This window comes from Tauraco erythrolophus, chromosome 3 (assembly GCF_009769465.1).
Source record: "Tauraco erythrolophus isolate bTauEry1 chromosome 3, bTauEry1.pri, whole genome shotgun sequence".
Classification (NCBI taxonomy): domain Eukaryota; kingdom Metazoa; phylum Chordata; class Aves; order Musophagiformes; family Musophagidae; genus Tauraco; species Tauraco erythrolophus.
The window spans coordinates 9,629,050-9,650,916 of record NC_141467.1 but is presented as its reverse complement, the minus strand read 5'-3'; the positions used below and the strand labels follow the sequence as shown (position 1 = coordinate 9,650,916).

At 42.3% G+C, this 21,867-nt stretch overlaps 1 protein-coding gene across 2 annotated transcripts; it reads left to right on the top strand.

Moving 5' to 3' along the window:
• Positions 1–1,013: 1,013 nt before the first annotated feature.
• On the top strand, positions 1,014–17,235 carry MYLIP (myosin regulatory light chain interacting protein). 2 transcript variants are annotated; one of them, XM_086608998.1, is made up of 7 exons: positions 1,014–1,140; positions 2,104–2,294; positions 11,671–11,856; positions 12,607–12,804; positions 13,112–13,276; positions 15,085–15,505; positions 15,875–17,235. In XM_086608998.1, exons 1-7 carry the CDS (start codon positions 1,054–1,056, stop codon positions 15,962–15,964), a joined length of 1,338 nt encoding a protein of 445 aa, XP_086465124.1. In that variant the 5' UTR covers positions 1,014–1,053; the 3' UTR covers positions 15,965–17,235. The 2 variants fall into 2 exon arrangements, with proteins under 2 accessions (XP_086465124.1, XP_086465126.1); XM_086609000.1 differs by lacking the exon at positions 13,112–13,276.
• The last annotated feature ends 4,632 nt before the right edge of the window (positions 17,236–21,867 follow it).

Genomic DNA, 21,867 nt, shown 5'->3' with positions numbered 1-21,867 from the left:
TCCAGTACCTAAAGGGGGCCTCCAAGAAAGCTGGAGAGGGACTTCTTGCAAGGACGTGTAGTGATAGGACAAGGCAAATGGCTTTAAACTGAAAGAGGAGAGATTTCGACTAGCTATAAGGAAGAAATTGTTTACAATGAGGGTGGTGAGGCACTGGAACAGGTTGCCCAGAGAAGTTGTGGCTGCCCCATACCTGGAAGTGTTCAAGGCCAGGTTGGATGGGGTTTTGAGCAGCCTGGTGTAGTGGAAGGTGCCCCTGCGCATGACAGGTGGGTTGGAACTAGGTGAACTTTGAGGTCCCTTCCAACCCAAACCATTCTGTGATTCTATGATTCTATGAAACAAATACTTCTAAGGGCTCGCCTGGTGCAGGTGTTCCTCCCCTGGACAGAAATCACCTGCAAGCTTCATACCTGTAGGGTTCAACGAGCGTAAAAGCTCCATCATCCATTCGCATGACGGTGCATGGAGGCTGCAACGTAGGTTGACCGGTCCTTCTTAAAATTTCCACGTTTCCAGTGCTTTGCTTTGGAGATGCCGGATGCTACTAAGCGGGAAGAGCTCCCCGAGGGCCGGCTCCTCCGGGCGGGCAGGGCTCTCGGTAGGGACTCTCGGCGCCGGGCGGGGCGGGGGGCGGGGGTGGGGGGGCCCGTGGGGGAGCCCCGCTGCGCGGGGAGTCCCGGCGGCGCGGCGCGGCCCGGCAGGGGGCGCCAGGGAGCGACAACAACAACCGGCCTGCCGGTGGCCGGCGATGGCGGCGCTGATTGGTGGCGGCGGCCGCCCGCAAGTGAGGAGCGGCGCCTCGTGATTGGTCCGCAGGTGCCGCTCGGAGGGGGGAGGGGGAGGCGGAGGGTATATATAGAGGGAGCGGGGCCGGCGGAGCGGAGCAGTGGTGGAGCGGGCGGCGGCGGCCGGGCGTGGGCGGTGGCGGGCGGCGCGTGCGTACCTCCCTCCCTCAGCCGGTAGCGACAGCTGCCGTTCCCCGCCGGCGGCAGCAGCAGCCACCGCCGCAGCCGCTCGGGGTGTCCGTGGCAGCGCTGGCCGGCCCCAGCCATGCTGTGCTATGTGACCAGGCCGGACGCGGTGGTGATGGAGGTGGAGGTGGAGGCGAAAGCCAACGGCGAGGACTGCCTCAACCAGGTGAGGGGCCGCGCTCCGCCGCGCCGCCCTTCTGCCCCGCCGCCTGCGCGGGAGGGGGACGGGACAGGCACCAAAGGTCCTCGCGCCGCCGCGCCCGGGGAGGGGGACGAGGGGCCCGGGTGGCGCGAGGCGGGGCCGTGCGGCGGCGCGACCCTGCGCGGGGGCGTCCGCGGCGGTGGGGGCGGGGAGCCGCCGCCGCAGTCCGCCCGCTTTCCTCCTGCTTTTTTTTATTCCCCCCTCCGCTCCATGTTGGATGCAGAGGTGGCCGCGGCCCCCGCCGCGGGGCTCGCCGGCCCTTCTGCCGTCTCCTTTGTGGCGTGTGCGGGAAGGGCAGGCGGCGGAGCCGGGCGGGGGCCTCGGCCTCGCGGCTGCAGCTCGCGGGGGGCACGAGTGGGACCCCCCGGGACGGGGCGGCGTCGCCCGGGCGGTGCCGCGGTGGTCCCCGTGGCGCGCCGGGGCGGTGCGGGCCGAAGGTGCCGTCCAGGTGCTTTCACCACCTCCGTGCGGCTGCCGCGAGGATGCTGGAGAGAGCCGCGGGCAGCGCCTCAGTCTGTTGGTGGCATCTAAATAAAACTTGTGGGTTGTACTTTTTTTTTCTCCTTCTTGCCTAGAAAGTGCTATTGGCTGTGGTGTTGAATAACAGGCACTCTCCTCTTCTGGAAATCCCCTGAACCCCTTTTAAGTGCCCGTGCTGGGGTGAAAAAGGAGGAGATGGAATTTGACCATGGAAGTCCATGTGGTTTTTGGCTAGGGGAGAAATTCCCAGTTTATTCTTAGTATTTGCCTACATGCTGTTTTGTATGCAACTTGAATTGCAAGTAATTAAGTAATCTTTTGTATAGAGGTGGTTACAGCAGGGTTTATTTGTTTTCTGTTTTAAGTGAGCAGTCGGAACAATACTTGTTTCAGGTGCTACTTTTCATCATTATATTGTAGCCTCATTATAAAGAATCTTTCTTTCAGGTTTGCAGAAGGCTGGGAATTATAGAAGTTGATTATTTTGGACTGCAGTTCACTGGCAGCAAAGGGGAGAATCTGTGGCTGAATTTGAGGAACAGGATCTCCCAGCAGATGGATGGTTTAGCCCCGTATCGATTGAAATTAAGAGTCAAGTTTTTCGTAGAGCCACATCTTATCTTACAAGAACAAACAAGGTAAGGTAAAGATGGTTGTAAGTAGTTTTAATTTATTATTTTGTTTTCAATTTCTGTAGCTTATGAAAGTGTTTACACACTGGTTTTATTTCTTCTGTCTTCTTGTAATCTTCCTTGACTCTTCTGTGTAGTTTTAAAACCTTATTGTTATTTAAGTGTATTATTAAAGAAGAAAACTGGTAATATTGTAAGTATTGCGTAGCTACCAGTAAGTAGTGTGTAGGCAATTCCATGAGCACTTAGTGCTGGAAGTGAAAGAAACTATGCTACCAGTAGCAAATTATTTATATGGTATTTGCATGTCCGATAGTAACCCCTGTTCAGTGGTGTTACTCTAGGTCGTTCTAAACCACTGGTACAGAAAGGCAGGAAACAATTCCTCCCACAGAGCGAAAAACTTGCTGAATTCCTTTTTGTCTGGTATTATGTTACAGTAACTTTCAAATAGCTACAGGCCCTTTGAGGCTACAAAAGAAACAGCTGTTTTGCTTCTTCTGTGGCCAGTCCTGTAAACTAAATTGTTATACTGTTAGCCAATTGTAAGAGTGAGTCTACTAAGATTAGTAGCAAACATTTGCTCTTACTCCTTGAGCTTGATTGCCACATGAATTGCAACTGAGTTTTCTTTAAAGCAAGCTGTGCATGTACATATTTTATGCTGACCTTTCAACTGATTTTTCCTGTTAGTTTTATATAATACAGTTAATACAAATGGGACAAATTGAAATCTAGTGTCCGTATGATAGTGCCAAAACATGTTTTCAGTACTCACCTTAACTTGGTACTTTCAGAATTAAAACCATGGATACAACACTGCTGTTCTGCACAGAATGTTTGTCTAAAGAATTTGGTCAGAGATTGACAGCATGATTTGGTGTTTATTTCAAAGGAAGAAGGTTTTGAGTTAGAAGCATGCATATATTGTTTTATTTTTTGAACTAAAGTGCAGGAGAGAAGCTTTTGGGGAGCAGTGGTTTCAGCTTATCAGTCTGGCTGAAGTTTTCAGAATGCTATGGAGTTAGATGTGGTTGTCCTATGTAATAGCTTTACTTGGGCAAACGCATTCTAACCAAATTCCAGTTTTTATGCACCTTATTTTTGAAAAATAAATTCCACTATCCATGGCATGTCTTTGGGTTCTCTTTGAGTATTTTCCTTAAAGAAACTTGTCCTTTTATTTACGTTTTACTCTCAATGAGTATGAATATAAAACCAAATAATGAATAATTTTTATGTAGAACAAAGGGAGCAACATGATTTCATACCTGATGAGGCAGAAGAGATTAACCTGATTGTGTTGTATGTGTCTCCACACACAGACCAAATCAGGGTGAATCTGAGGAAACCTAAAGCTGATACGTTTGGCATTTTTATGCTACTGTTGATGAATGTTTGCTCAACTTTACAAGGTTTTTCCAGACACCTGTATTCTTGCCTTCAACACTGTCAATGCAAGACTTGGCAGGTTGTGCAAGAGCTTGAACTGGTGAAACATACCCCAAGGGCCCAGAAGACAGGTTGTGTAGCTAGAATGCAACAGAGCTCGTATACCTACATCAAAGTAGCAAGCACTTCTCCACTATAAAATGACTTTAAAAGGCTGTAGGTGGGACAAGCTTTCTTTTATGTATGAATTTAAGACTGTTTGAAACCAGTATTTCTAATAAATTATTTTAAAATTAATTGAGGCTCAGTCTTCAGAAGGAATCTGTTAAAATTCTGCTCTGGAAATAATTACTTGCAGTTTTGGAGAGCAGCAGGCATTGAGACTAGTATTTAATGTCGCTCTTGTCTTGCAAACATGAATAGTCCTGCGGTTTCAGCTAAGCTATGCAGTCTACATCCTGAGTGTTTGTAGTGTTCTTGCTAATAACAAATACAAATAGTTTGCAATAGCTGCCTTTTAACTGTCTGTGCCCAGTAGCCTAGATGTAGCCCAGCTAGAATTCCGTATTGCCTGTGGTTAGTGTGTATTTCTGTAGTGTTGACACTGAGTTTCAGTAGATTTACTCTTTTTTTCTGCTTGGGTCTGCTTGAGGATTTACAAATAGACATAAGTGTGCATTCATGTTTAGTTTGCATGTAAGCGTGTGTGGTATGAAGATGACAAAAAGTTGTTAAACCTGTGGCTGAACTTTAAATGGGTAGGTGTGGCACAGAATTGCGAGGATCAACTGTGCAGTTACAGCTGACTCCTTGTTTCTTACCTTTACTTGCAAGGTCAGTGTGCTGGTGGATGCAGAAACAGTGGTGGGTATCCTTGGTTTCCTTTAGCAGTTATGTCCACCACTCATGTCTAGGGTGTTTCTGGCAGAGCTGCTGCCCTCTGGCCCCCATGTGAAGAACGCTGAGGAACTCTCCTGGTCTTTTACTTGCTGCCTCTGATGCTGTTTTTACGTATAAATCAGATGCACGTCGAGCCTGGTTTGAAATCTGGGAAGCTGCAAGTAATTCTAAATTTTGTTGGTATGCTTCATCTTGATAATAGTGGATGTTGTGACTGAGTTGTTAGCAGGTTTTTTGATGTTCTTTGGAAGCTTTGTCAGCCCCAGTTGTACTGCTTCATTAGAGATCCTTGTCTTCACATTTCAAACTCTGGGTGTGTGTTTGTTTGTAGCAATTTAATGCTCAGGTTTCTACATGCTGTGTAGAAAGCTGATCTGGCAACTGCACATCAACTTCTGCTTCTGTTATCTTTAATCAGTGTGTGATCCACTGCAGCTTGCAACCTCGTGTGGTTTTTTAGTTTTGTGTGAGGGAGCCTTCTTGCTACTGGGTGCAGAGGCAGAGTGGGTTATATTGTACCTTTGACCACCATGGCAACAAACCACCTTCACCAAGTGCTTCCTGAATGGGAGAATTGCATGGAAAAAAATAACTCTTACTACATTTTCTTTCCTTTTACAGGGTTAAAAGTGGTTTATTTCTGTTCTTGATCTCAATTTCTAGTTTTTTATTTGAATGCCTGGTACTGAGTTTCACTGCAGGATTTTGTAGTTTTCAGTAGAAAATAAGTGCTTCGGTGCAAGAATGCTATTCTCATTTAATCTGCTGCTGTCACCTAGAGTTTTACAGACAAGTCTGAAATGTGAACAGTGTGCTTGTTTAGTGAGATTGAATAACTCTACATTTTTTTTGAATGGAAAATCACCTTAGCTTGAAAAGGACTGCTGTCTTTTTGCTTAAAGATTCACGCGATGGTCCAAGGTGTAGATCATAAGCTCTTGCTCATGTCATGTTTGTTTTCACTGCTTTCTGTTACTTCTTGATAGGTAATGCAACACTTAGTTAAGAAAAAAAAAAGTAGAGGGTTTTTGGTCAGAATGATGTAGGGGTGGGTTTTGTATCGAGTTTTACGACGCATTGAGTTACAGCGAGGAGCTGGGACGCAGAAGATTACACTTCGCTAATGAGGGTGTCCGGGGGGCTGCTGGGCCCGCGGTGCCGCCGGCAGGGGCCGCGCTGCCTGCGCGGCGCTCTGCGCCCCGGGGTGACTCCGGGTCACTGACCGGGAGTAACCTCGGCCGCTCGGCCAATCGGCGCCCAGCAGCCCGAGCAGCTCAGCTCCTGATTGGCCCGCCCCGCTGTCTCGGGGCAGACAGCTGCTGCGCGCTGCCGGAACCGCCGCCCGCGCGCCGCTCGTGGCGGGAAGGCGCGGAGCCTGCCCCGTCCCCAGGGTGCCGGCCGGGCCGCGCGGTGCCAGGCAGCGGTCTGCGGGCAGCAGCCTGGGGTCAGCGTTGCCGCGATCGCTCGGAACCCTTCTAAAGCGAATCGCTTTTTAAGCGGTGTGAGATTACCCAGGTGTACTTCAGAATGGGCGAAGTTACTGGTCGTGTGCAATATGACTGAAAAGCAAACGTTCTTGTGTCAGCCATGGCACTTTAAAATAACGCGTCAGGTTCTAACAAGCCACACGACCTCGTGGAGCGTTCGGAAGAGCTGTATCTTGCCAGCCTTTGGATAGGTAACGATGGGTTTGGAAGCTGTCGAAAGCGGTGTGCGAGGTTTGCCAGAATTTGGATTATGTTTAGAAAGTAGGCGGGTTTTGCTGCGTTCGCCAGTTGTATTGATGAATTAGTTAAAAGTAGGGGCTGACTTATATTTTGAGCAGTCAGATACACGTGGTAGGTAGAAAATCTGAAAAACATCCTACTGTCCTATAGCAGTGGCTAGTGAGTGCAGCAGTGTCATGGTATTTGTTACAGTGCTGTAGTAGACACCAGCGGGAGTTTAATGGGTCTGTCTGCCCAAATCAGAGCTGAATTGCAGTTGGTAACCTTTCACCCACTCTGCTGAGAGCAAGTAAAAACAAAGATGCCGAGGAGCATAATTGTAACTGTGACGGCTTTGCTTTCTCATGTGGAGTGGCCTTATATCTGCTTTTAAAAGATCTCAATCTTCAATACTTTCTTAGGCAGAACAATCGTGCCTCTTAATTTTGATTCCTTTAGACTACAGAGGGTTGTAATTTTACTTCACAGTACGGCCTTACCCTGTGATAGGGAGTGTCATACCCCAAAGAGAACAGACAGTTCCTTTCAACGTAAGCTAAGATTCTTGCAAGTACTCTGGCAAGAGAATGGGTTCTTTTGGCTATATTTCTAGTTTAAGAATCATTAGTCATATACAGATACTTTTATTAGTAAAGGATTGGGGTTTGTCACTTCCACTGACAGCTAAGTTCAGAGCTTAAAACTTTTAATGTAGTCTTCAGATTCTGATTTGCTCTGTTTTCCTTTCCTTGATTAAAAAAGTAGTAGAAGCAGTTTTCAGTGCAGAACTTTGATTCCTAATGCACATAATTGTCTTCGTTGCGTTCAGAAAGATAAATTGATCTTGTGTTACGTATACTCTGCTTTTCATAGTATGTATTTTGTGGGGTTGTTATTGCCAGTTCAGCTGGATGGACACTAACTAGATGATTTGCTTCCTGTTGGAATTTCATTGTTGTGAAATACTGACCTCTGTCTCTGGCAGTGGTGGTCAGTATAGTCAGCCTGCATAAATTGCTTCGGAGGGAGGCAAAAAGCAATTGATGCGAGATCTCCATTTGTGACTTAGGTTTGTTAACTGTAGTTTTTTGTAAAATGGGCCATCTGCTGAAATATCCATGCAAGTTCCCTTTTCTACAGTGTTTGTATCAAATTATTTATGTACAACTAAAATACATTAGTCACACTGTACATTTGATTTTACTGAGTATTTTAATAGGCACATAGAACTTAAATTGTGTGAAAAGCACTGGGGCAAGAATAAGGATACAAAAATGAATATAAAATCACCAGTGTAACTAATACTTGAAGAACGCATGTGATCCTGTTCTAATTCTAAACCTGCTTTTTCTTTGGAAAGAAAGAAATTCTGCCTGGGCAGTGGCTAATAAAATATAGCTTTGGCAGACTTAATGCTTTGTCCTCAAATCAGTATCTCTATGTACTGTTTCAAACTACCAAACTCAGAAAGTGTTCTATAATTGAATATACAGGAGTATCTAGCTAGCGTGATGTTTGGTGGGAAACTAGGACTGGTTTAAGTTACGCTATCTTTTCTGCTGATGCTGTTATGTGTAGAACTCAGGCCATAAGAGCAATGTAAAGTTTTGCTTGTTCTTAAAACTGCCACTAGTTGTTCAATGTCCCAGCATGTCTGGCAGATGTTTAGATGACTAGGAGCCATCACAACAGTTGGTTGGTGAAGTTCACGGTTGTGAAGAATTCTTTGATTTAAAGAGTAAATGGAACTTCAACGAGAGTAGTAAAAAGCTGCAGAATATGCTAAGAGAATATGGAGGCAGAGGGTAGGAAACATACTTTTTGTCTGACTTGAGTTACTTCTCAATTTTTTTGAGGTAGTATTAGTGTGTCGTATGTAACAAGTGGCGAATGATGCAGAAACAAAACCAATTAGTTTCCTATATGATAGTCAAAATTTCTACTAGCAATGTTGGAAATGTAACCTTCAGAGGACTTGGTTATAAGCAGCTCAGTTTTCAGTTTTAAAACAGTTCATTGTTTTAAAACTTGCTAGGTCAAAATTCCATTAAATGTAAAATACTAACACTGATATAATTCCTTGAAAAACTGATTACTCTTCTACTGTACAACCTGAGTATCTTTAGAGGTGGGAAAATCTTTAACAATTTTTTCATTGTATCTGGAAATTCCTAGAGAGAGGAGGGATGACTGGTTGAGAGCTATTAAGTGATCAGGTCATGATCTAATTTACAAAAACTTACATAACTTTCTGGTAACTAAGAGAATTTCTAATATGACCAGGCTTTCCACAGACAATTTGTTGGGTCCTTTAGACTTTGGGAGCCTTATGGCAGTTTCTTATTTAATTCTGCAATGCTTTAGTTTTGCTTGACTGTATTCAGCAATAAAAGCACATTCTTTTGCCTTTCTGTTTAAGGATTAAAAGACTTTTTAGGTTTTGTATAAAAAGAAAAAAAGAAAAACCTGCTTTTATAATCAGATTCTGGCTGGTGTCATGTTTTGAACTTAGAATGGGGATGATTTTGCAATGGATATTAATGTAACTTTGGACAAGTGCAATCTTAGGCTGGATGGGCAAATCAGAATCTGCAATAATCCGAATAACTTTTTCAGATGTACAAAATGTTTGTAACCCTCACTGTCTTTCAATTTCTAGATGATTTTCATTCTATACTTAAGGACTCAAAAAAAAAAACCAACCAAACCACCAAACCCAGAAACACAAAACCCAGCAGTGAATTTGCTGCTCGAACTTTGGATCAGGGCAGCTGCTGTAGCTGATCAGCATGAAGTCATTCACTGTCATTCAGAAACTCATTTCACTGGCAGGCCCAGTTAACTAGTTTCTGGCCTATTAAGGTGCTGTTTAGGCAATGGAGGTGGGCCAGCAATGGATTTTTCAGGTGCAGACTGATGACTTTGTGAGATGGGCTGTTAAATATGGTGTTTTGTCTGTTTTCTGACTTAACAAAATAGTTTACTGTAGCGTAAGGCAGGACATGAGCTTGCATAACTTTAGTTACTTTGCAGTAGCTGTCCCTTGTATGTGCCATGCCTTTGTCCCCTTTATCAGAAAAATACAAAGTAGCTTAGTTTGTGAGGTGTTTTCCCTTACGTGATCTGAGCCGGTTACTGCATGTTAGTTGATGTGATGCCGTTTCGTGTTGCACCTTAAATTTGTCTATCTCTGCCATTACTGGCTGTTTAGTAGTGGAATGTGTGTGACAAGCCATCCTCTGCTGTGGCAGTTTCTGTAATGCATCTGTATTTGCAGGAGCAACTTCCTGATTTTCAGCTGCCCTCTTGATGTCAGTAAAGTCTTCCCAGAGAGGGGAGAAGACTGACTTTTTGCTGTGTAGTCAGTGCTGTCGTATGCATAAAATAAACTGAAGATACAAGTGTTTAGGTGTGTTAGTTTTAAACACCTTTCAACTAATGAGAATAAAATAGTCAGATATTTCTTTGAAGTACTGTATATGTAATTAGTACATAGTTATAATGACTGGAAAATCTGTTCTGATATTAACAGAGGATCAAAAGTACATGAAAAGCCATTTATTTTATGAAATGTTGATTGGAATTAGGGAAATGCTTACCATTTGAATCTCTTTTGGTCATAGTGTTCTAATAATTCATCAAATATTTGTCTGGATTTATGGACTGAGCCCCAAAAGGAGTGTGTATAACAATGCATTTTGAAAGCCACAGATATGCCTTTCTGTGGCCCAAGCCAAAACAGCTATGAATTATCGAGGTAGGAGAAAGGGTTTGGAGCAGAGGTTTGGGACTTTCTCCAAAAAAGCCTAGACAAGGAATAACCTGCTAACAGTGGAGACAACTGTACTGTCTGAAGGTCTGGTCCTCTTGCCACCTAAACTTGTATCCTGCACAGAGTGTGGCTATTAGCTTCCACCAGACCCCCCACTAGAATGCTGAAGTGTATATTGATGTCTAGACATCAAAGTGATGCAGTTAAGCACTTGTGTCACAGCTGCAATGAAGCTCCAGCATGCCTCCAACTGCTTGTGAAGAGACGTGTTGGAGCTGTGACTTGTTGCAGGAAGTGGGCAGCGTATGGGATAATTTAATACCTATTTTTTACTGATTGCAAAAGTTCTGGATATGGGGCATCTCCTGGGCCAGTATTTTCTTAGCTGCAGCATTTAACATAGCAGAGCTAAGAATGAACACAGATTTTGCAGGTTGTGTAATAGCTCACAGTGCTGAAAAAGTAGCTCTGTTTGCCCTGTTGTGCAATGGAATTGTAGAGTGGGATAACAGGATATACATAAGCTGTTACACAAAATTGCTGTTGGAAGGAAACCTCATCATACTAGCATCCTCAGTTTCAGTGATGAGAGCTTTTTAAGAAAAGTAAATGACACTTAATTTTAGGAAAGTAAAATGTAAATGTCCCATTACTGTGGAAGCTGACATATATCCCTGTGGGTGCTAGGCTTCATTTATTGAAAGATTTTTTTTTAGTGATACATAACTGCTTCTGCATCTGGTTTCCATAAATACGTTGAGTCTTAAGAACAAATCGTAAAAAATTTAAATTGTCTTCCATGAGGGGAGATAAGAACAAATTTATATATAAGTTAAGGTGGACTATAGGGGAAATTAGTAGGCTGCTGTTAATGTTGGTGGAAATTTTGATTTGTCTGATTAACTGACCTATTAGATAATTAAAAGCAGCTTTGTGAATTTTCCAGCTAGTTGTCAAACTTGCCTTGATCCCAAATATTATCCCTGACAAATATGCTTACACAGTAGATGTTTTTGTACTTTATTCCACAATGCCTTCTCAGATGTTTCAAGTTAGTCTGTTAATCATGTCACTGACAAAATCTTTCTTTTGACTGTGGTGGCAGAGGCATTGCCATTGTGCAGAGGAAGTACAGCTTCTTGTTTTCTCCTGTTGTGTTGACAGAAGTGTGTATGCTGTTTTGGGCTGCTCTTCCCAAATTTGCTTTTGGGAAGTGACGAATAATTTGTGAAAGGCAACCAAAGACATCTAAACATACGAAGTTAATACAAATAAATTTCACTGACATTTTACTCACTAAATTGAAAATACTAACAGGCCTTAGGAGCTAAAGCAGTTTTTAAGAACATGATATTGAAGTGCTCAGTTCTTTTAATAGTGCTTTTAGGTGTTGTCTTCAGTTGTAGCCTCATCTTTAAGTGTAAGTGAATAGTATGATGGAGGCCCTTTTCTTTTCCTTGTGCCAGACTTTCTCTAGTTGATACATTCATTTCAGATTCCTGATTACAAAACTAATGATTACCAAACATGTCTGAGATGTTATCTGAAATGTGTCTTGATTACAAACATCTTTTAACATCTTGTGTAAGCAAACACTTCTGATTCATTGCAGGCATATGTTTTTCTTGCATATAAAAGAAGATCTTCTTGCTGGTAATCTTCAGTGTTCTTCAGAGCATGCAGTTGAACTTAGTGCATTGTTGGCACAGATGAAGTTTGGAGATTACAACCAGAACACTGCCAAGTACAATTATGAAGAGTTGTGTGCAAAAGAGCTCACTACTACCATTTTGGAGAGGTAAAAAGAGCACAATGATACAGCCTCCTTTTTGGAGATGAAAAGCATTAGATTTTGTCCTTAATTGCTGATGCTATAGTGTATCTTGTGGTGTTAAAAAAAAAAAATTTAGCTAGCTTTGAAGATGAAAATACAACCTGAATGTTTAACTAATGTTCTGATTTCAGTTAATTTTTAAGCTTAGTTATTATTTTGTGAAAAGCAAAAGCTATTGAACTCTAGTACTTGGGGACATACAGGTATCTAAATACTTGGAACAGGGTAGTCAAATTGCAAATATATCTTAGACCTACACTTGTGAAAGAAAGGAACAAGAATTTATCTGGCTTAGTACCCTTACACTGAGAAGTAAACAGAATTCCCGAAACACCTTCATTGTTCGATTCCTGAATATCAAGAAACTTTCAGTGTGTTATGCTTTTTTGTAGATGTCTTTTTTTAGTTATGAACTTAGTGGTTATTCAGGTAAATATGTTGGGGGAGTTAGTTGGAAAGCCTTGATTACATGTAGCTTTTTAATTTCTAAGCAAATGCACAGTATTGTCTTCTGAACATTCTCAGGATGTTTTGGCAATTCTCAGTTCTTTCCAGTTCTTGATTGCTGGAAATCTATAGCCAGATAAAGCAGGTCAGGAGCATTTAATAATCTGTTTAACTAGGTCATCTAAAAACTCATGTTAAAACAAGCTGCTGACAGTAATGGCACATACTTGAGTCGATTCACCTATCCTTAATCTTTTAAATCAACAGTATTATTGCAAAGCACAAGGAGCTAGAAGGTCTAAGTCAAGCTTCTGCTGAATACCAGGTTCTACAGATTGTTACAACTCTGGAGAACTATGGGGTAGAGTGGCACTCAGTGAGAGATAGCGAAGGGCAAAAACTCCTTATTGGTGTTGGACCTGAAGGCATATCCATCTGTAAAGATGACTTCAGTCTTATCAACAGGTATGTGTTTTGTGGAATCATTTTCATCTTCCATTTTTCAGAAGTACTGAGCATGCCTCTAGTTTTTACATAAATATAAAAAAATGGTTTACGAATTACTAAAGAGCTATTGTAATGTAGGATCTGAGGACACTACCTGCTTACAGTGAAGTACTCTTGACTTCTCTATATACTTTTGAAGCAGCATCTTCAATCCATCATTACAGATGACAGTCGGAGATCATTGTAACTTCTGATAAGTGCACTGTAGTAGTGGAAAATGCCCTTATCCTTAAAAGCTCAATAACTTTTTTACATTTGTTTATAGGATTGCTTATCCTGTTGTTCAAATGGCAACTCAGTCTGGGAAGAATGTATACCTGACTGTTACCAAGGAGTCTGGTAACAGTGTAGTTCTCCTGTTTAAGATGATCAGTACAAGGGCAGCAAGTGGACTCTACAGAGCAATCACAGAAACGCATGCCTTTTACAGGTCAGTGTTGCCACTAGAGTTGACTGCTGCTGCTCTTCTCCACAGTGTTTAAGTGCTTAAGCAGCCAGCAGTCTGCCTGCACTTCAGAAATTCTCTGTGAAATTTCATTGTCTTTAGAGCCTCTACTTTCATCTTAAGTACAGAAGCTGATCAGGTTTTTGCTGCTTTCCGTTTTGTGGGGTGGGAGTAAAAGTAAGCAAAATTTCTCAATCTACCACTATGAATAACAGCATTTTAAGAATATAAACTTACTGTGTTCTTTGATAATTCATAAACAATACATACTTTTTTATCCCTTTTTGAGGGAGGATGAGAGAGCAAAGAAGAAAGATAGATCCTTTAGAATATGTAGGTGTAGCTCAGGCACACATGCTCCTTGTTTCTCCTTTATTTGGCTTCTCCAGTTGCTAGAAGTTAATCTGTATGCCACCTTCCCATCCTGTGTATTTAAATCTAACAATTCCTCTGTCCTTGCTCATGTGCCCAGGATTTTGTTTCATGCCAGCAGCTATTCATTGTCTTAATCCTATGATTCTTTGAGGTAGGGGTGCTATACTCATTTGATGGCTGATTGTTTGGAACCCCTTTTCATTCCTACTGTGAGGTCCAACACTGATCAGTAGAACTAACTGTCAAAGACACTTGTTGTTTTCTCTGAATTAATTATCACATATCACTTTCAATTACTTTGTAAGAGAAGAATTGGACTTAAAGCAGAGGAAAGTACATACATGAGGCACAGACCTGTCCAGCTTCTCAAATGAGACCATTTTAATACAGTTACAGCAATTAACATCAACTGTTTGCCTTTCTAACCACTACAGCTAATCAGCAGCTAACCACTGCTTATTTTGTGAGCCTGGCATTAGGCATGTCTTGTTCTTCTCTGTAATTATATACCCTTGCACTGCTGTTTTGTACTCTTCATACTTTTTGCCAGGCAATTAAAGCATTATATAACTACTTAGACAGTCTTAACTCTTTGATCTTTGTCTCTGCTTGTAACTTCTGCTGTCCTTTGCATTTTGTGATGTTAATTTAAGTGGAATTTTAGTTAGGCAATAGCATTTGGCCATAAGCTTAGGTCTTGAACCTTAGGTCCTGCGAGGCTATAATCCTTGTGTTCCGTGTTTCTGTTTTCTTTTCTACGTCATCTAGAGAAGTGATATGCCTTAATAGGCTTCTGCAGATATAACTCCATCACTGAAACACGTGACAAGTGTGGTTAAAGTAGCTGAAATACTCAATGGCAAATACAAATGCCTTAATTTAATTCTCTACACTGCATTCACGCGGGTTCCCTTCAGATGGTACAATCAATACTAGTATATAAAGTACTGAGTGGAAATTTGTTGAAGATGTTACTTGACTCTCTGCTAAAAATTTTTGAGAGCCTGTCTAAAGAGAGGTGTTATGCCAAAGACTAACAACTGGAATTCTTCAATGCAGTGTTTGGAAATTACTAATGTAATGTAAACATGTGTTACCAAGCTGAACTGTGGATTAAGCAAGTGTTGGCTGTTTATATTAGCATAATGCCGTAAGTCCCAAGTCCCTTCTGTAGACTGACACCATTTTACCAGACACTTCAGGTTTTTGAAGATACGAAATAACTGTCACTGTTCCATTTTATACTTTTCAAAGTAGAGTTGTCATGTAAACAATGTGGAAGAGCTTAAATATTACCTCAGGGTGCTCTATTTGCTTTAGTTTTGGTGCTGTTACTTCAACTTTGGGAACAAATTATTGTAGGGATAGGTTTATTGGTATTAACTAACCAACTTTGTGTTTGTCCTGTTGTTTTATAGGTGTGATACTGTCACCAGTGCTGTCATGATGCAGTATAGTCGAGACTTAAAGGGCCACCTAGCATCTCTGTTTCTGAATGAAAACATTAATCTTGGTAAAAAGTATGTCTTTGACATTAAAAGAACATCAAAAGAAGTTTATGATCATGCAAGGCGAGCTCTTTATAATGCTGGCATTGTGGATCTTGTTTCAAGAAGTGACCAAACCCCACCAAGTTCCCCCCTTAAGTCTTCGGAAAGCAGCATGAACTGTGACAATTGTGAGGGTCTCAGCTGCCAACAAACAAAAGCTCTGCAAGAGAAGTTGCGGAAGCTAAAGGAGTCCATGCTCTGTATGGTGTGTTGTGAAGAAGAAATAAATTCCACCTTTTGTCCCTGTGGCCACACAGTATGCTGCAAGACCTGTGCTGCCCAGTTACAGGTAATTGTGATGCCATTAAGATATGAATTGCTAAATACGTGGAAGCTTTGGTTTTCTGTGTATTTAACAGTCATGGATTAATAGGTTTACGTTGATATTCTAGTAAAGCTTATTTTTAAAATTTTGTTTGTGGTAAACTAATTTCAAAGAATGTTCTGTTTAGATGATGTTTTTGAAAGGTAAGTTTTAGCTGTGCTAGCTTAACTTGTGGTGAGGGTAAGAATTAGCTGCGTGTTTCTCATGACAACCTGTTTTAAATGTGGAGATTATAGAAAAGTTCTCTGTTATTGGAGACTTCCCTCCATGTAGACAATAAGTGTGGATGTGCTCAAAATACAAAATTAACTTTCTAATGTTTTTCCTTTCCAGTCGTGTCCTGTTTGCAGATCTCGTGTAGAGCATGTCCAGCATGTGTACTTGCCAACCCACACCAGTCTTCTCAATCTGACTGTGATATGATCTATGTATACGCTGTAAACCCATTGTGTGCTCTTTAAACTGCACTAATACGAAATGCAACCATTGATTGTGAAGAAAGCAATCACTCTGGCACCTATCCACGATCAAAAGCGAAAATTCTGCATTTTTTAACATAAATATTCTTCGTTCAGCATGTCCAAAATGGTTTGGGACATCTTCTGAGAGCAGAAGTGTAATTGATTCATGTTAAAAGGAGAATGATGCATAAGTTTGTAGCATGGCAGTGTTGCCAAAAAGCTAGGTAACCCTGGAGAAATGCGGTGTACACATACAGATATATACCCAGCGAGCGATGCAGTCTTTTGTCTTAAACTCTTTATATCCTTTTTAGTACAGTCACTCCGTTTATTTTAATGGTAAGACTAGGTTTTACAAATATCAGTTTAGTATGACTCATAGTTTCTGCTTTTAGTAAACTGCTTTAAAGAGGAGAGAACTTTTTAAAAAATTGGTTCTTAAAGTTACAAGGCTTCATCAAGCAGCTGTGTTTAATTCAGAATTCTGTTAAAGAGAAAACAGTTTTGAGAATAGCTTTGGAAGAGTAGGATAAAGTTCGTTAATCTTGAAGTGTTGAGGGTGGGTCAGGAAAGTCTTCTGGTTGGCAGTGTCCTGGGGAAGCACTGTGATAAGACTTGATTTACAGCTCCCAGGTTTCCCACATCCGACTTGGCTGGTGGTCTTGGGAGCTGCAGCCAGCTGCCCTTTACGTTGGTTTTATTTTTGGAGACTGATTTGAAGCTATTAAACATGTACCATTAGTTTCTAAAATAAGGGTTGTGTATAATTTTAAGTGCTTTCTTCAGTTAACATCTTTATTGGGTAGGTCTTTTCTTGCAAAATTGTTTTTAATCTCCACCCCCCTACTTGGGCATTTTGGGCTCTGGTTTCCTAGTGTATTCTCCAGGGTACAGAGGGAACTAGAGACCATGTTTGGGTGCAATACTGGCTTAATCAAAGCTAGAAAAGTACACTGTCACTTTACTGAAATTTTCTGACTATACTTTTCATATTGCCTTAATGTAGCAGTAATGTGTGTTTATGCATCTGTTTCTTTGCACAGACATTTTGTCAAAATATTAAAACTCTACTTTTTTATGACACATTAGCATATAAACCTTACTCTAAGAGGGTATTTATTTTTTCACTTTGTAAAGAAAATTTTGTTTCCTCATGAAGCAAGAGCTTTGTCCTATATCGCAGGCAACTTCTGTCTTTTTATATTCAGATTAATAAAGGACTTTAAAAATCTACTTTGTGTTATTGATAAGACTTAAATTTTGTTCTGAAATTTGTCTGAGGCATTACTGAACTGAAAATAGTCTATGAAGTATTGTCATGTTTATGGTCTTGAATGTTAGTGCCATGTTTTAGGAGGGAATGAAGGTTCCTCAGGTGCATGCAAATTTCAAGGGAGGGAAGAAAACTGAAAAACTGAGATGGTATAATCACCTTTGTTCAGGTGGTGTACTTTAAAGTGGTGGACATATTCCAACTGTAAAATAGCCTTCAGAATTAATTTTGTGAAGAACTTTCCTATAGTAAATTGCCCTGAGTATATGGGATATATTCCAAGTAAGATGAGAGAAAAGAAAAAATGCATCTTGAGAGTACAGATCTGGAATTTCAGCAGTCCTATCTAGGAAAGATCTTAATTATAGATGTTTGTGTCTGTTTTGACTGAAGTTGCTCATAGTTAACTAACTTAGAACTCTACATTCTTGAAGGTACAGTGCTTGAGCATTTCCAGTCCAGTGTTCTGGCTTACCCCCACCAGTAAGCTGAAGGATGTAAGACAGTGCTGGGATCCATGGAGCTCTATTCTGGCAAGTGTCAACTGAAGTCACTTAACTGTGACCTTTTAAAATTAATTTATTGCCATTTAAAACAGATTACTGCAGAGTAGCATGTCCTGCTGTCAAGACAGGTCATCAGTGGCTGAAGCTTGAGGCTCTGGACTTAAAATTATTTTAGGCTAGCTCTGAAATACTGCTGATCAGGGAGGGGGGCAGGTGGCTGGTCACCTGGCAGTGCGTTGTTAATCTAAGAGCTGTTTGTCTCAATGTCAAGTGTGTTAGGCACAAGATAACTTACCCTTTTAAAGATTAAAGTTTCATATCTCAGCAAGTGGATGCTACTGAATTCACTTTCAAAGATGATACAAGTTCTGAAGAAAAGTTGTGCCATTTACAGGAAAGAATGGGCACACAAGTATTTTCAGAGAAGACTATATCCAGCTACTGAAGAATAGTGCTAAAGCAAACCTTTCTTGCTTCCCAAGATTACTTAGTTCTGTGCTAACCAAATTATGTTAGTAACATCTAATCCATCATCCTGTGGCAGCTGGCTGAAATGGGTTGTAAATTAATATAAATGGATGTTAATGCAGGCATCTGATTTAAAGCATTCAACAAGATCAAGCTGTTTAAATGGGCAAGCATTAACTCTAGGTCCTTGTAATTAAATTGGCTGTGTAATTAGGCATCCCTAATAAAAATAATTCCAGTAGTTAGAACTCTAATCAAGGTGGGGTTTGACAGGTTATGTGCCATAGGTGGAGTTCAAACAAAGCCTGTGACTTCTGTAAATGTCTGCCCAGGCTTGAAAAACGATGTGGAGGGTGAGGAGGAAGCACCAAAGTACAGGCCCAGACGAGAGCCTGGCAAGTCCTGGTTGCGTTTGAGGCTGTTGGAAGTCTGGTTGTGTTGGCACAGGAGAGCCTGGAGCACAAGCAGAGGGTAACAGCGTTTTCCAGTTAGGGGTGAGATCAGTAGGTGGGTACGCTCTGCAACCACCGTGGTTTCAATGGAATGCTGTTACCTGTTCTGAGACTGGAGCATCAGGTAACCTCTTTGGAACATTGCAAGTCACTTAAATGCCTCTCTTGGTTAATATGTAAGGCCTAATAGGATGTGAAACGATTTAAGAACTGCTTTGATTTGTTTACAGGCAGCTTTCTTCAGAAGCGTTGTTTGAAATGAAAAGTTTTGCTTAGCCATCCAAAACTGCTGTGGTATGTGTTGCTCAATGTTTGCAGTTCCAGAATCCTTTCTTACAAGTAGTACTGTGTCCAGCCCACGTGAGCTGTGAAGAGCATAAAAGAAACAATAGGAAATGTTGAGCTCCACATGCCACGTAGCCACACTGCGGAAGGAGTCAGCTCGTGTTTGCCAAAGCGCTGTTGTTTCTCTGCAGAAGCTTTATCTGCATGTTGTAATGGCCGGCAGCGGGAGAAAAACAAAACCTCAAAACAAAAAACTCCCAACATAATAGTTGGTGGGAACAACTGGAGTTTGTGGCCTTCATGCTGCTTCCTCAGGAGTGGGAGGATTGATCACAAAGCTTCATTTGGTGCCTCTCATGCCTTATGTCAGTGTACAAGTGCCTGGTACATGCAGATAATGAAGTCAGCTCCTGTACTGATCTATGCTACCCAAAGCTAGTACAACTTGGCAAGAAAACTCAGAAAATTCAGTCCTCATTTATCTTCCAAGTAGCAATGCAGCTGTTGCAATCCCAGTGTGCAATGTCATTTTAAAAGGCTATAGTCTCAAGTTTCTGCTGTAAATACCTAAACAGGAAAAACTCACCTTCAGAGAGCATGATGTGCTGAGTAAATTCAAGAGCAGGAGCCATGTGAGTTACCTGGACCTCCTGATGGTAGAACAGCATTCAAAAGCAGCTGTGTGGAGCGAGGGTTGTGAGTAGGAGAACTGTAGGAGACATGTTTTTACTAAAATACTGTTACACTTCGAAGTTGTTAATAAATGAGACGGATTTAGCAATAACTACACCTGTGCTACTAGGGCTGGGAACTCCTGCCTCTCTGCTGGTATCTGCCTGGCTTCATCCTCCCTTTGCTGCATCAAGATCTCTGTTTCTGGAGAGCTTAACCTGCGAGGGCCTACACAGGCAGGATGTTGAGATGCTTCAAGTTACAACTGTTGTAAAAGCACAGCTCTATCCTCCAGCATGTAGTCACTCATTTCAAGGTACATACAAATGTTAAAATGCTGAACAATTGTAGAATGAAGGCTTCTGTATTTTGAAATTATTTTGATGATTTCCCCAAGTGCTATAAAAGCACATACACAGCAGCATTGATATATTCCAAGACTTATTTCCTTGCTAAATCAGCACTGTTGCGTTCCTGACGGAATGCCCTGGGGGGAAAATTCTCATCCGCCAGCCTACGCTATTTCACTTCACAGCAGCACACTTGGCACGTTGATCAAAGAAGGGGGAAAATTACAGCTCAGATTTCCCATGTTTGCTTTTAAACAACAAACTTTCTGTGGAGTGTTAAAATTAAGAATTGCCAAATCTTATTTGGTAATGCCTGGTCAAATACCATCTTGAATCCCTGGCCCCACTGAGCAGCACTGAGGGCATGCTGTAGTGCCAGGTTGTTTTGGTCATCTTCATGCTCATGGATTCAGCCAGCAGGAGCCTGTTCAAACAAAGTGGCACCTGACAAACGAGTCTAAAAGTAAGAAATCTCAGTAGAATTGTGGAGGGAGAAAAAAAAAACCACAAACCAAACCCGGGGCAGACTGTCAGGAGAGAGAGAGGTGGACTTTCCATGGCAGGGCCTGAATGCAGCTTTGCTGGAGGAAGCCCCAGCGGGGAGTTCCCCGGGGGGCTCTGGTTGCCCCTGGGACAGGGAGCACTGCTGGCCTTCAGCAAGAGGATTTGGGTGGGAAGCAGCCCAGGGCCAGGCACATGCGACTTGTCGGGGCAGGCAAGCTGCTGCTGGACTGGCAACTCCTGAGGGAAAGTCCCACTGGATCACACTTCAAGCACACCTCCTTGTCTGCAGGAAGCTCATAACATCACACAACTTCAAAGTAAACAGCCAGCTGGAGCCCCTTGGTTTAACACTTCGACAGTACTGGGTGGTAAAAGTCATCATGGCTTCAGTCTTGTTTCCTGCGAAGGGTGGTATGAGCTAGGAAGAGGTGCCAGGAGGAACAAAGGACTCCCAGAGCCCCTTTTAAAGGAATCACTGGTTGGTGTGGTAGTGGGAAAACACAGGCTGTGATAACTCTGACATCTCAGTAGGAATCATGATTCCTCCCTGTGCGAGAGAAGATGTGAGAGATCCAGAGGAGTGAACGGGGCTGGTGCTCCCCTGTGCCCAGAGGTGGTGAGCAAGGTTCAGCGTGACCTGCTGGTGGTGGGACTGGGGACTAGTGGGGGCTGGCCAGCGGCTAACTTGCATAGCACTCATCCGTACACCAAGTTCCTGAAAGAAAAGGTCAAGCAAACAAACCGTAGCAGCTTTCTGAGAGCTTAACAACAGATCGCTTGCTGATTTCTTGCCAGCTAAAATGCAGAATCCTTTCCAGCTGCTTGGAGGCTGGGGAAGCGCAAGACACAAGGGAGGGGAATCGATCTGTCCCTGGAAGCTGATGCCTTTCTCTGCCTTCACTTTGACCCTCTCTTAAGTGACCTGATTTAGCTGGTCCACTATTCGCTGACCCTTCCTTATTCCTGAAGACTCTTCTGTTCTCTCGCCAGTGCTTTCTGGGATCCCTCACCAGGCCCTGAAGCCAACCTTTGTTCTTCTAGCAGCTCTCCACAGAAACTCCACTCTGGGAAAGAATCTGACTTTTTTTGGCCAACACATGTTACACACACACACATCTCTCTCTCTGTGCCTAGTCTGGAGCACAAAGGGCATCATCTCCATCTGTGGCAGCAAGAAAAAAAATCAATATAAATTAATCTTTCCTTGTACCATTGGGGTGCCTAAACAAAAATGTTTGTCTCTAGCAACCCTTTGAGGGTCACTTAGTGGTTACGACAGGATGAACTAGGTGTGCATATGGGTGAAGGTGTCTGACATCTCTGTTTTTATCCAGTAGTTGGTGTCTAGCTTCTCT

What these genes read in the sequence shown, in the direction of transcription:
- MYLIP (XM_086608998.1), top strand. Translation starts at nt 1,054, where the DNA reads ATGCTGTGCTATGTGACCAGGCCGGACGCGGTGGTGATGGAGGTGGAG. An exon ending in ATCTTACAAGAACAAACAAG is followed by an intron (nt 2,295 to 11,670) that starts GTAAGGTAAAGA and finishes GATTCATTGCAG; the next exon opens with GCATATGTTTTTCTTGCATA. An exon ending in ACTACTACCATTTTGGAGAG is followed by an intron (nt 11,857 to 12,606) that starts GTAAAAAGAGCA and finishes TTAAATCAACAG; the next exon opens with TATTATTGCAAAGCACAAGG.